The sequence below is a fragment of the Gobio gobio genome, assembly GCF_949357685.1.
Source record: "Gobio gobio genome assembly, chromosome: 13".
In the NCBI taxonomy this organism is placed as follows: domain Eukaryota; kingdom Metazoa; phylum Chordata; class Actinopteri; order Cypriniformes; family Gobionidae; genus Gobio; species Gobio gobio.
In genome coordinates, this window is record NC_137106.1 from 15,673,742 (window position 1) to 15,687,560 (window position 13,819).

At 38.8% G+C, this 13,819-nt stretch overlaps 3 protein-coding genes across 15 annotated transcripts in view; 2 read left to right on the forward strand and 1 right to left on the reverse strand.

Annotated features, from left to right (window-relative positions):
* hectd1 (HECT domain containing 1) overlaps positions 1-1,350 on the forward strand; it is a 37,778-nt gene extending 36,428 nt beyond the window's left edge. For all 12 annotated transcript variants that reach the window (XM_079833272.1, XM_079833278.1, XM_079833276.1 and 9 more), the window contains one exon: positions 57-1,350. In XM_079833272.1, the coding sequence (XP_079689398.1) occupies positions 57-194 (138 nt within the window). In that variant the 3' untranslated portion in view covers positions 195-1,350. The remainder of the gene's footprint in view (positions 1-56) is intronic.
* On the reverse strand, positions 696-5,647 carry ap4s1 (adaptor related protein complex 4 subunit sigma 1). Its single transcript, XM_079833293.1, has 5 exons — positions 5,518-5,647; positions 3,535-3,696; positions 2,228-2,314; positions 2,058-2,126; positions 696-1,949 (listed from the first exon to the last, which is right to left on the reverse strand). Exons 2-5 carry the CDS (start codon positions 3,670-3,672, stop codon positions 1,884-1,886), a joined length of 360 nt encoding a protein of 119 aa, XP_079689419.1. The 5' UTR covers positions 3,673-3,696; positions 5,518-5,647; the 3' UTR covers positions 696-1,883.
* Positions 4,576-13,819, forward strand: part of strn3 (striatin, calmodulin binding protein 3) — a 31,459-nt gene continuing 22,215 nt past the window's right edge. The window contains exon 1 of one of the 2 annotated variants that reach the window (XM_079833289.1): positions 4,576-5,140. In XM_079833289.1, the coding sequence (XP_079689415.1) occupies positions 4,877-5,140 (264 nt within the window). In that variant the 5' untranslated portion in view covers positions 4,576-4,876. The remainder of the gene's footprint in view (positions 5,141-13,819) is intronic. The other variant, XM_079833290.1, reaches the window with a different exon arrangement.

Below are 13,819 nucleotides of genomic sequence, written 5' to 3' on the forward strand. Positions count from 1 at the left end.
AGCCAATAAGTTAACTAAGAACAACTAACGTTCTCTCTTCATACCTGCTCCTCTAGGTTGACGCGACGGATGCCAGCTATCCTTCAGTTAACACGTGTGTGCACTACTTGAAGTTGCCGGAATATTCTTCCGAAGAGATCATGAGAGAGCGCCTCCTCGCTGCCACTATGGAGAAGGGCTTCCACCTCAACTGAGCATGCTCTCCCTACATCATTGACCAACTCCCATACTGGTGAAGCCTGTTGTGTTTTGTTGCAGAAATTAAAGCTGTGCTCTGAAATCCTCCTCCACCCACCCCCCATCCCCACCCCCAGCACCCGACATGTACCCAAATACACAGGAAAAACAGTCCCATCGCAGCTCCACTAGCTCCTGAAACTGATTAGGGTCTCCTCTTCCACTGGCTGCTTCACATGGCCTTTGCCAGGTCACTCTACTGCTTTAAGGGCTTGAGCCGCTGGCAGCCAGGGTAGTCTCCTCACCTACTGTGTTTACTGTCATTACTCCAGGTCCAGTGTACATTTTGGCATAGATCATCATCATCTTTTTCAGACTCAAACCTCACCGCCTGCAGCTGCAGCGTCAGACCCTGGACACAAGCACACCTGCTTCTGTAGAGCTAACTATAGTGTTTGGGCATTTCCTTAACAGGTTTTAAGTTTTACTAGTGCCTGCATTTGTTGAAATATTAGGATTTTTTTTTTCTTTCATTTTTTTTTACTTAACCTGTCTACATACAATCATACACATGCTTTTTCTTTCTTTTTTGCTTCCGTTACAGTGTTGAGTATGTTTTCAACTGTTCATTGCCCTGCTCTAAAGGATCAAAGTCCCCGAGTGCATTTGTGTAATTTTACAATAAAGCTATAGATACAGAAACACTGGTTCTGTGTGCAAGGCACATTTAAAAAAAGAGAAAAAGACAAAGCAAAAAGCAAGCTGTGCTTTCCCTTGTATTTTCTTTGTATATTATAAACATTTATTTAACTCAAGTTGCAGTTTGAAGTAAACAAATATTTTCAAATGTGTATGCTCCAAAAATAATCATTAAAATGTTTGCAAAGTATCAGCACTGTCATTTCTGCTTTTTCCCTCTGATGATGAACTGATAAATATGATTGTTTCTGAATGCGATTTACATATCTTATTTAGACCTGGAGATTTTCTTGCAGATTCTTGTTTAAGAGGAACTTTTAAACCTATGACAGTGCATTGGGATTATTACAGGCCACGTTGCAATGATGTTCTAAAACATTTTGTGGAAGAATGGAAAATGAGCACACGGTTTAAATTAGTAAGAAAAGCTTTTATTTAAATGTTATGGAATATTAATAAACTCTGTTGCATTGGATCAGCTTTCTGCCATCTTGTCCAGGGCCAGTAGTGGTGCCAGTATTCGGTTCTTATTCGTCTCCACAATGTGTCCGTTGAGGATCATTTCATCAAGTATAATGTGTACTTTATCTAAATTGAACATGATCTGATTTTCCATTAAGGAATGAAATACTTTTTTTTTATCATATAAACATGTATTACTAAAGACACAATGGACCCTTTTCATATTTCCAGGGTTCTTGAAGCGGGAGACGACATCAGATATAATTTTTTCCTGTTTGCTGAAATAGCACAAGTGATGCCGTTCCACAACTTTCCAAAAGAGGGAAAAATATAAAGCATTTGATTACAGCAGTCTGAAGAGAGAAGAATGTAAATTTGCCTCACAGCAGTGTTCATTTGTTTTTTATTTACTGCCAACGTATAGTGTTAATTTTAAAATCAAAATATTAAACTTTATTTGAATTGAGATCTTGATAACTGGAGAATATGCATCACAGTCTATGAAAAAGGTCCATGCATGACACAATATTGCCAGCAAAAAACAATCAGACAAGTTTGGTCAATAATACATAATAGGTATTTTTACTCGTAAAGGATACATCCAGCTCACTCTGTCAAGAGAAGAAAAACAAATCAATTAAATTGAAAATATTTCATTTATATCTTTTCTCAGGAAAATTGTAATAGGGGTGTACCTTTATAAAAATATCAGTACTTACCACACGACTGAAATACTTGTCTAACACCTCGACAAAGTTGTGCACAAGCTCGTAGATTGACAGTTCATTCTGTGGGAAAGATGGCCAAGGACTATAAATATAACAGATTTTAAAACGATCTAATGCAATCCTAATTCCCAATAATAATGTCAGTAACTAGAAAACTTCACCTCATTTTCACTGATTCCAACAACAATGAAAAGAGCCGCATACTGACGATAGACCAGTTTGTAGTCCTTATACTCCACAAATGAACACTGAGGAAAAAGACAATTTTAAGTTTTAAAGGGTTTAAGTTTAAAGAATTGAATGGTCAGTTTACAAAAGTAACAAAATTCAGACCATAGACTGAACATCTGGGGCCTGTACCATGATGGTAGTTTAACAAACTCAGGGTTACAGGATTAGTTTTGAGTTGACAAAACCAAACCAATCTATTCAGGCTTTGTTGGTCCCATGATGCTGATCATCAACTTTCTCTGTCAACTCAGGCTTTGATCCTGAGTTTAGGAGTTTAGCTGTGACATCAGTAGTGAACAGCCAATCACATGCTGTGGATCAGTAAAACTGAGATTCACTTCTCACGAGAGAAGCAGTGTGATTAACTTCACTCTTCTGCAGAATATACATGATTGAAAAATATTAAGAATTGAAACAAATTTACACAGAAGAAAAGAGCTGTCGAGGACAACTTTAAGAAAAATCTTATACATCAATGCAAGTAAAAGTTATGAAGTTAGTTTAGTTGATATATAGAGAGAATTGAACATTTATGCTCACATGTAATTTTTTATAGATTTAGTTATTGAATTTAAAGCTTATTTGTATGACCTTTATATAGGCTATTTATTTTAATATTAACAAAATGCATATCAATGATTGATTTACAAAAATTATACATGTGTAATTGATTAAGGGTATAATAATTACATAAATTATTTTTAAATAATTCAAAATTATTATTATTATAAATAAGCATTGTTAAAAGCCAGAGGCTTAAGTCTTTAATAGCCATTTGCTATGTAGTGACCTTTAATTTGGAGAAGAAAAAGGGGAGTGACTTTATTGCATCAGATATGTGTCACTTTGCTCACAGCTGATTGGTCCAATTTCAGTTTGATATCTCTTATCCAGAACATAACCTGCCCTGGAGCAGGTTAGCTGTGGAGGGTAAGTTACTATGGAGATGAACACTGCTAAAAGCCAAACCACTTTAATGGTACCTTAAACCCAGGATTGGCACAAACTAAGCTTAAACAAATCTGGCTAGCCAGCTAAACCGGCTTCATGGTATAGGCCCCTGATATATGCAAATCAGATGCAAAGATATTTTTCATATGCTTTGTATAAGTTTCTGTCCTTTATTTCACTCAAATTACCCTGAGGGTCAGTGATATTCTCCACCGCAAAGGATGGCTATTATAAAAAGTTGTGTGCTTTACCATCAAATTGAAAGTAAAAGGGAAACATGACTGACCTCTTCCTTCCTCCGGGCGAGACATCCCCTAACCACGTCAGCTTCAAGAGCTGCTCTTTTCCCAAGCTCCACTTGCTCATAATACTTGGATAGGCGAGTCTGCCCCTGTTTGTTGACCATAAGTAGGAACTTGATCATAGTAATTCAGAAGAGCGGCCACTTCTAGAAAGAAGGAGAAATTACATGATTAGCAAACAACTGGGAGGGCAAAAAACAAGCAGGTTTCTTTGTAAAACGATAAATAAATTACATCACATTTTTTACGGTATAACCGATAGTTTTCACCAACATACCATAGTTGCCACAATTATAGTTACCACTGTACATTTATGGTGGATAGCTGATGTGAATGTCAACATGGCAGCGTACACGAGGGAGTGACATGCTCAATGTTTTTTTGTTTTGTTAGTGTACATCATTTGAATATTTCTCAAAGTTGCTGGTATTTATTTGAAATTAGCAAAAACAAGTGCACCTTTAAATTCTGAAAATAAAATGGGAAAATCAAAATCTTATTTGATCAACTGAAGCTATTTGATATTTTATTTCACTCTGCTATTTTCAGTGCCACATTTGTATATGTAAAAAAAAAGGAGAAATTATAACAGTTGTTATCTGTAAACTGATAGATAAATTACATAAATGTATTCGTGGTAAAACACAGTTTTCACTAAAATACCATAGTTACCACATTTGTTGTTACTACTGTAAAATAATTAACGCGAAGGTGATAGCTTGACAGAGCCGGTCATGTGATGCCAACATGGCAGCGTCCATGAGGGGGCGACCTGCTCCATGTAGAGAAGTTTTTTTTTTTTCATGTTAGTGTACATAATTTGAATAAGTTGCTGGGAAAATTTTTAAATATTTAAAATTAGCCAAACCAAGTGCACAAATGTTTTTAAAGTGAAACAAGCCATTTGATATTTTACTTAACTCTGCCCGACTTTATATAATGTATAGCTATTTTTCAACGCCTGTCAGTCAGGTACATAGCCTGTCATTGTACAGCGCTGTGCACGCATGCGCAGTACTCGCCTCAGTCTGTATTCGAATGACTCGAGACAGCGCAGGGTTGGGTGAACGCGTCCCATCATGCAGCGCGCGTGCCAGTCCTCCCTCACTCACTCACTCACCCCCGCAGTAGGAGACTCACATCCAGGGATCGGACTAATGGCGGCCGGCAAATCCGTGCGCTGACACGAAATCTACAACAGCCGCTCAGGTGCCAGCCTATTTCGTGGGGGGCAGGGCGACGTCCCATCGCTACACGAACGGTAAAGAAGGGAGGGTTGAGGGGAAACAATCGGCGACTTCTAGCAGGACTTTCCTATTTTTAAACATGGATGAACAGCCCGGCGGAGGAGGAGGAGGAGGAATGGCCGCCCAGAGACAGCAGCAGCAGCACGCACCGCAGCAGGGCAACAACAGCATTAATCCCCAGATCGCAAGCGCTGGAGGAGCGCCTATGGTTCAACAACAACAAGACGAGATGCCCAGGCCCCAGCAGTACACTATCCCGGGGATTTTACACTACATCCAGCACGAATGGGCCCGTTTCGAGATGGAAAGGGCGCATTGGGAAGTGGAGAGGGCCGAACTCCAGGTACAGACCCGTGGATTTGCTGACACACTTACGTAGTTAGTAACTCAAAGTGGGGACGTTGGTCGCCATCAGATCGGCTACTTTAATTGAAGACTTAACGTTGATTTAGTAAGCGTTTTACTACCGATCTCGCAAGCTTCCTGCCCGCCCCATTTGCACTAAACGGGAACACTTTCGTTAAAATAAACGAATCTGTTTGCACTTTAAGTATGCGAGACAGGACGTTTAGTACGGTCGTATTTGAATACAGCGATCTAGTATGTCGCGTCGCTCACTCGCTCGTAGTGTGAATGGGCTGAGCTAAGCTAAGCTAACATGACATCGTTGTATTAGAGGTATTACGTGACACCCGGTACGATCGAGTCAGATTATCTTACCCACGAACACAGGAGCAGATCTAATAGTCGTCGTTGTGGATTTATCGTGTCACGACAACGCATCTGTCAATGAAAGCCAGCAGACTTTGTCAACTATTCTCCCGGTCTGCCATTTTGTTTTGGTCAATATGGCGTCCGTATGGGCTGCTGCTTTGATTGATCCATCCTACTAACGTTAGCGCTCACTTTCACACCATGCTGTAATGTACAGTATTTTCTAACACACATCTGTTTTTTTAAAACAATAAGACGAAAATGACGCTCTTTCTTTCTCATTCTTCCTGAGAGTTCACGTAATAGTCCTCAGAAAAGGGAAATGTTAGGCAGAATGACAGCGACAGTCACCTTTAGCGTGAAAAGATTCATTGCAAGTGAATGTTGACCGAGATTGCGAGGAACTTGCATTAAGATTAACATTTATATTACATATAAGAGAGCGTTATACAGGTTTGGAACAACATGAGGGTGTGTAAATAATGACATACTGTTCAATTTTGGGTGAACTATCCCTTATGCTATGAGCAGATAGCCTTTCTAGTTTTGCTCCCCATCTGAGCACCAAACTTATTACTCATTAATCATTTACATTATGTAGATGAAAGTATCATTGTTATGTATTCCACCATCATATTTGTCATTTTTACTCACTCTGACGTTTATCCAAACCTTTATGTCTGACTTGATGTGCAACACAAAAACAGATGTCTGGCATAAATAACAGGCTCAGATACCATTCACTTTCACTGTATGATAAAATATTATATTTATCAGCGCAGTAGCACTGTGTTTTGGGTGTACTACATATACCTTTTGACCATTTTTGTGTTTACACGTTTGTTTTTGGGGTAGTTCACCCAAAAATGAAAATTCTTGCCTAAAGCCTAATGTTCTGATCACAAATGAAGATCTTTTTTATGTAATCGGAGCGCTTTCTGTCCCTCCCTAGACAGCCATGCAACTAAAACTTTGAAACTTCAAAAAGAGATTGTAAATCGAATCCACTTGAATTGAAGGGGTTAGTCCAAAACTTTAGGCTTTTGTTCACATATAAACATTCATCTATCTGTTTGTTCATCATATAAAGTGATTGTGTCTCTTCAGAACATTTGGACTAAACCGCTCGATTCATGGATTAGTTTTATGATCTCTTTATTTACTTTTTAAAAGCGTCAAAGTGGTAGTTGCGTAGCTGTCAATAGAGAGTACAGAACTGGTTTAGATTTAATTAAAAAATATCTTCATTTGTGTTCTGACGATGAACAAAAGGGTTTGGAACAACTTAAGGGTGAGTAAATAATGATGACAGGACTTACATTTTTGGGTGAACTAACCCTTTAACATCTGCAATATCGTAGGATGATGTTCTTAAAGGGATAGGTCACCCAAATATGAACATTGTCATAATTTACTCAACTTCATGTCATTCCAAACCTGCATGGCTTTCTTTTCTCTGTGGAACATAAAGGAAAAAACTTCTTTTTTTTTAAATGTTTTGTTGTTTTTTTTGCTTGGTTTGATGGTGATTGTGAGTGAGCTATGCTTCATACATCACTACACTTTTGACAATAGACCATTGACTTTTTTGCCTGTGACATTTCACTGAAAAATAGTTCATGTGACTGCACACTAAGTCATAAAGGTTTGGAATGACATGAGGGTGAGTGACTGATGACAGTTCATTTTTGGGTGAACTATTATCTTAAGTGTGTTTTGACGGCTACATTTCCCAGCCACCCGTATTAATCGTCATGTTTTCAGCCTACGAGAGATGAGGGTGGCAGTTGAACTTTTGTGAATGAGGAAAGGAGCTGGAAGGCCTGTGGTAGGTCGTTGCATTATGTAAACATAGTCAGTCTACCCTTCTGAGGCCGAGGAGTTTTCACCACCCCTGTACAGACTTGTTCAGTGACATACTTTCAGGATGACTCCCATCTCAAACCTAATGGGCACTTTTCATTATTCAGAGGAAGTCAGCTTGTACTCTCCCACGCTCATACCAATCCAGGTCTTCTCAGAAAAGGGGATTGTCTTGTTTATCAGCTCTGCATTCCATGTTTCAGATGTTCACTTGCCACCTAATCATCAGACAGATACTGAACATACCGCGAACAAAATAATGCTGCAAGGTAAACCGTATCAAATCGTTTGATTCTCCAGCCTTGCATGCAGATTTTTGAGTCCATTATCACTTATCTTCCTTGCATTTGGCATCTTTTGTATGTATAGGAGACTTGGCTAATGTTCTTGAAATGGATAGTTGTCCAGTCCTGCTTGGACACTGTCTGGCTCTAATTGATGTGAAACTCTCCCTGTCAGTTTGCCGGGCCTCATAGGCATAGCTGCTAACAGAGATGTCCTGAGCAGTCACATCAGGAATGGGCCTGATTCGAGTTATCTGGGTTAGCTCCGGGTTTGTAGGTCATGGTAGCACCATCTTCAGGGTTGTGGCTCGTTGCAACTCCCCAGCCATCAGGGATTGTTAGTGTTAGGTTTTATATTTATCATTGCAACTTTCATGAATGTCTATAAATCTCTAAGGCTGGACAAGAATATTCGAATATTCGTTCGATGGGTTGGTATTCGATTTTCAAATTTGGGATTCAAATATTTTTTGTTTTTTTGTTGTTTTTCCACGTACACCTGACATCTCCCTCGAAACTGTTCTCATTTGCGCTTGCATATGTTTACACTATAAAATCTGGCGAAATACAATATAAAAAAAAAATTACAATTATTTTATAGCCTAGCAGTTTTTAATAGGATGGACAGTTGAATAGGAACTCAACCTCATTATAATTAATAAATAATATATTTGCTTCTTAGTGTTCCCTGCAACTGAGTATTCTCTGTCTAGAGCGCACAACTGCACAAGCTTATATGGAAGAAGCACATGCCTGAGCTCGCATTTTGGGTTAAGCTGCGTTGATTTGACATTGTGGAAAGAACCTTTTCCCTCACCGTCACATTGCAGTGCTTGTGCACTGAGGGGCTGTGAACGAATGCAGTCGTGCGCAGTTTACTTTCACGTTTGCCAATTCAGGGACGGGTTGCTTGAATTGTGTGTTCATTAACCTATTATTCTTAATGAAAAACACAACAACAAAACAGTACAATGACAAACTCGCTTAAATAGGCGCTTTTACATTTCACTTTGAAACCCAAATCTTCCGCAATCATCTTGTCATTGTGCTCCTGACTCTCGTGATGAAGGAAATCTGACTCTTGTTCGGCTCACGCGGCAGGTTCAGTTTTTAATTGTAGTTAGACTGTTTTCTAACTGAACAAATTTATTTTTACTACTATAAATATCAACTGGAACAGACCTGTGTGATTTGTATCACTAGGTCAGTGTCCGTTCTCGGAGCATATAAATCCTGCCCTTTGTTTTGTTAAAGTTTATGGACACTGGATATGGTTTTTCTGAGGTAAATTTTTCTGAGGGTGTTACATGACATTGTTTACAAGCTGTTTTATTGACACTATGGTTGATTGATCGATTCCATGTGACATGATATGGATTTCGCGAAGTTGTACTATATCTTTTAACACTCTTTCAGATGCTCATTCATGTTTATTTTGCACTGTAACTGTTATTAATGCGTAAGAGAAGATCAGTTCATGTTTGCTCCGCATAACAGTGTTATATATATATATTTTGTTGACTTGTTACTTGCATTGTCCCAAATGTTTCCAAGAATGTTTAAATCAATCACATCATACTATCAATGACATCATACCTGCGTAACCCCTTATTTTCTGGTTTCATTTTGTAGAAACCATGGAAACACCAAAGATGCTTTAATATATTATGTGTTTTATTAGACAGGTGAGCAACTGTTTGGATACATTCATCGATAGAAAACGAATCACTGTTATTTGTGTTGGTTCTCACGCCGTGCTCACTGGATATGTCTGTGATTGGCTACAATGATACGTTTGAAAGCACACGGAAGAGTTTGAAAGTGTTTTGAAATTGGGTGCGGGAGCGTTTGAAAGCACAAGCAGGTGTCGGATCAGTGGATCAGTCCGCTAATAGACGCCTGTATTCAAACGCTCCCGTGTGTATCTGTGTAAGCGCTCGGTCAAAAGCGTCATTGATGTATATTTACAACATGTTTTTGAAGCGCTGATCGTTGCCAATCACAGACATATTTGATGAGCATGTGAGCACAATGGCCAGTCAGAGGTAGGGATGTGAAGGTGAGGAAATTTTCCCACTGGTTAATCGATGTGTGACAACACCGATAAACTAAGGGTGTGAACCTACACTGGTCTCTTGGTTCGGTTCGATTACGATTATCATGCCATCGATTCGGTTCAATTCAATATCACGATGCATCACAATGCTCTGCATCCTCTTGTATATAATTTTGTCAGTCAGTTATATGAACTGAACCTTTAATTTTACCTGCTCAAAGAAAACACGCTTCTTGAATGTATCAAACAAAACTCAAGTCTCGGCACAGAAGACAACAGGAGCATTTAGAACAAATGCACAAAATACTAAAAGCCACTTCAGGAGGTGGTCTGGGCCTTTTCATATCAGTCGAAATCGATAATCATCACGATAAATGTCAAATATGTATTTCTTTCAAATTTAAAGGCAGATGTTTGCTCCTAAGTGAAGGTTGTACAAACCAGACTGTTAATTGTGGTTTTAAACTACTCTTTGTTGTCAGAATATGACAAACACTTCCAGTAATTTTTCCTTAACAAAATAAATGTCTTAATAGAAAAAATGAATGTTTTAGTTTCTGCATGTTCTAATAGGTGATATTGTTTCTAGTCATGAAACAGGTTTGTGTTGCCTGACTTTGGCATACATCTTCAGCTGCAGTATTAATAATATTACATGTTTTGTCTCTTAGAAATGCACATTTGACAGTGAGCTGACAGTAGTAGTAACTTGAGTTAGGAGGATGCAGATGTACATTTATGTGCATTAACAAAAACATGGACATCTGTAAAAATTGTAACAACCTCATTTTTATATGGTAAAATATATGATGACTGATTTTTATTAAAATGAGACATTGGTCTTCCATAGTATCATAGATTTAGATCATGATAACCACAGTTAAAAACTGCCTTGGTAAAATGTATTTATATGGTTTCTATGGTATTTGTATGAAAAACAGTAGACCTAGCCTAAAAACATTTAGCATAAATGCACAAATTCTATAGCTCAATCACAAAAAAATACTGTAATAATATTCCATTACTCCTTTAATACATTTAATACATGTCTACATTAATAATATAATTCTATATGAATATCCCACATTTCCGCCACAGTACCATGCGGTGCAGTTAGTGTTACATCAGTAAATTGATGGCAAATTATGGACGAGATGGAAAAGCCTTCTGACTGTATCACTGCACACAGTGTTTCTCCTGTTTGTCAGCGGTGTTACATCTGCCATTAAACTAGCTTAAATCAACGAGACATTTGTGTTTTTCGTTGAATGCACGCGCTTCTGGATCTCACAATGCGCTTTAGAGTTTGCATCTGTTCAGACTGTTCAGAGTGGATCTCTTCTAGTGAACTCGCGCTGCCGTTTGGACTTTAACCAGAGCGGATATGATCTGTGTTACGCGGTTCAAATGAGTAACAATTCGTGCTACCTTTTATCAACAAATTCATCGTCTTTGGATGAGGACTCAAGGTTAGTTTCACTTTTGAATTAACGTTTGTCGCCGCATCCACTCATTTCCACTTGTGTACTTTTGATTGTGCACGTTAAAAGCTGCACGCTGACTGGCTCTGACTGGCTGTTGTCGCGTTTATTTCTTTTGCGCAATTCGGTAATCTATATCGAGTAAAAACGTCCAGAGCTTATCATCGTTATCAACATTAATTTTTATCGCGATTCGATATATCGTTTATCGGCCCAGCCCTAGCCACATTACAGTCAAAACTGAACAGGTGTAAATGCATCTGGTTGTTGAAACCACATTTGTAAATTTTACTTCTCCCAACAATGCTAAAGAATAAACGTCTGAGTGTTATGGGCTATAAAAAAAATGAAAAAAATCGAAACGACGTGGGGGCGGTGCCGCGGTGGGTAAGTGGTGTAACCAGTGTTTCGCCTGAACACCGGCAACACCGACTATCGCAACAAGCCTTGTCAGAGGTGTTTACGATTACGAACCAAAGTCGGTACTTTTGACAACACTAATTGTTATATAGCTCAACACAGTTAGTCTTATTGTTTAAATCTTGTTTTCTTGATATAACACGAATACCATGTTTTACCATGCCTAATATCCATCTGGCGATCTGCAGTGTGAACAAGTGTCTCATTGTAGCTGCAGAGCGAACGCTTGCATTATAACATAACTTTCAACACACGCAAATGTATTTAATATGATAAAACAGCACTGCGTTACCCTTAAGCTGTTGTCTGCAGCATAATAAAAGCTCCCCGGAATCAAGGCGTCATCAAGCAACCTCTAGCGGCGAAAAATCACAATTTGTGGCTTTAAATATTTATTATTAATGTTTTGAATTGGCTTTTATTTAAAGGGGTGGTAAAACACATTCTTTCGAAGGCTTGATTGTGTTTGTGGGGTGCACTGTAACGTGTTCATGCTTCGTTTTTAAAAAAAATCATTATTTTTCATATATTTGACCTTTATTCTACACTGCTCTGTCCCTCCTTGTAAAAACGGTCTGATGGTTTCCGGGTTGTATGAAGCCAGTCCCTCAAAAATACGCAATGGGCTCAGATTGGTTAGCTGGCCCAGTGTGTTCTGATTCGCTAACCGCAGTGCACGTTTGTCGGAAACGTCACGCCCCTTACCTTTACCGGAGGCTGTGCTTTGGTCAGTATTGGAAACAATGGCGTCAATAAAACCATACCAATCTGAGCCCGAATCAGACCCAGAACATTTTAGTGAAGATTATTCGAGCAGAACCTGTTCAGTCCTCAAGAGGAAAGACTGTGGATCTATAGTGATCGCTACTGAATGGCACTGTTACTTTTGTATTTTTAGAACGATTATAGCCAAATATGTCGCAAGAACTATTAACCCAAAACGAACACTAAACATTGGCTTTACTAGTAGCCAAATCACACACAGAACCATGTTTAGCATGCCTGTAGATAAACAATACATAAAAGCTCTAATCAAAGAATAATTTACACTAATGCCAAGTTCGCTCTTGAGATTTTAACGTTAGGTGTTTGTAATGTTCGGTGTTTGTCGGATAACGTTAAGTATGAATGAGTATTTAACAGACTGGTTTGCAGAACAGCGTTGTCATCTGTTTACTTCCTTGATACAACGTACAATTAACCTATTACAGGAAAACACATCGACGAAAAATAAATCATACTTACAGGTTGTGGCCCGTAAACAGCTTCTGTTTTTAAATCCATCTTTCAGGACAAGCCGTTGTGCAAATCCTGCATTGAACTTGCGAAGATTGTGGAAAGCTTTCCTCCGTGAAATGTGCAGCGGGAGCCGCGCGCGTCGTGCATCCACGCACTGGCAGTGTTTGTCTCGCACAGCTGAACCGTGGCTCGTGTATTGCAAATACAGACGAATATTGTCCATTATTTTCCAGTCTTCTCCTCCGACCCCTGTCTGTCTCGTGCTTTGATTAATGATGGGCAGCATATATCTGCGACCCTTTCCCCTCTGTCTCATACACACATGCATATATAACATGCTTTATGTTAAATGCACTGCAACGCACCCCCGTCCCTAGGAAGGCTGAACAAAGCAAGTACCCCAGACCTGCAATCCGGGTGAAAATAACAGCATTTCGTCGGCATTGCAGCAACACCACTCCAGCCTACTAACCACAACAATGCTTCCCCGCAGCGATACAAAATGGCCTCGCCCCCCTTATTTAATATTCTCGGAGGAGGGGTTTATGTAAATATTGGGTCTGGTAATGTCAGAGACCCTGGAGGAACGTGTGTAGTCGCCTACCGGCCGTTTGCTGTAGTCCTTAGAAATTGATTTCTTTAAAAGCAAATATCTCCCTTTGCTTTAAACTTTGAACGTTGTAACTTTGCAGATGTTGTTTATGCTCAAGCAGCAACATTACACGCTAGCTAAAGTTAGAATAGTGAAATCGTGGTTAACCACCCCTTTAATATTTTCAGTTATCAATTTAGTTTGTTTTAGTAATTTTATGTCCTTTTGCCATTAGCTTTTGCTTTTTAGTATTTCTATTTAGCTTTAATTTTCTTATTTTAGTACTTCAGCTTAAAGTTATTTTATTTCAGTTAGCCAGCAAAACATCATTTCTAATTTTCGTTTTAAGTTTGTCATCTGATATTTATATTTT

What these genes read in the sequence shown, in the direction of transcription:
- ap4s1 (XM_079833293.1), bottom strand. Translation starts at nt 3,672, where the DNA reads ATGATCAAGTTCCTACTTATGGTCAACAAACAGGGGCAGACTCGCCTA. An exon ending in TTGGAATCAGTGAAAATGAG is followed by an intron (nt 2,127 to 2,227) that starts GTGAAGTTTTCT and finishes TCTTTCCCACAG; the next exon opens with AATGAACTGTCAATCTACGA. An exon ending in ACAAGTATTTCAGTCGTGTG is followed by an intron (nt 1,950 to 2,057) that starts GTAAGTACTGAT and finishes TTCTCTTGACAG; the next exon opens with AGTGAGCTGGATGTATCCTT.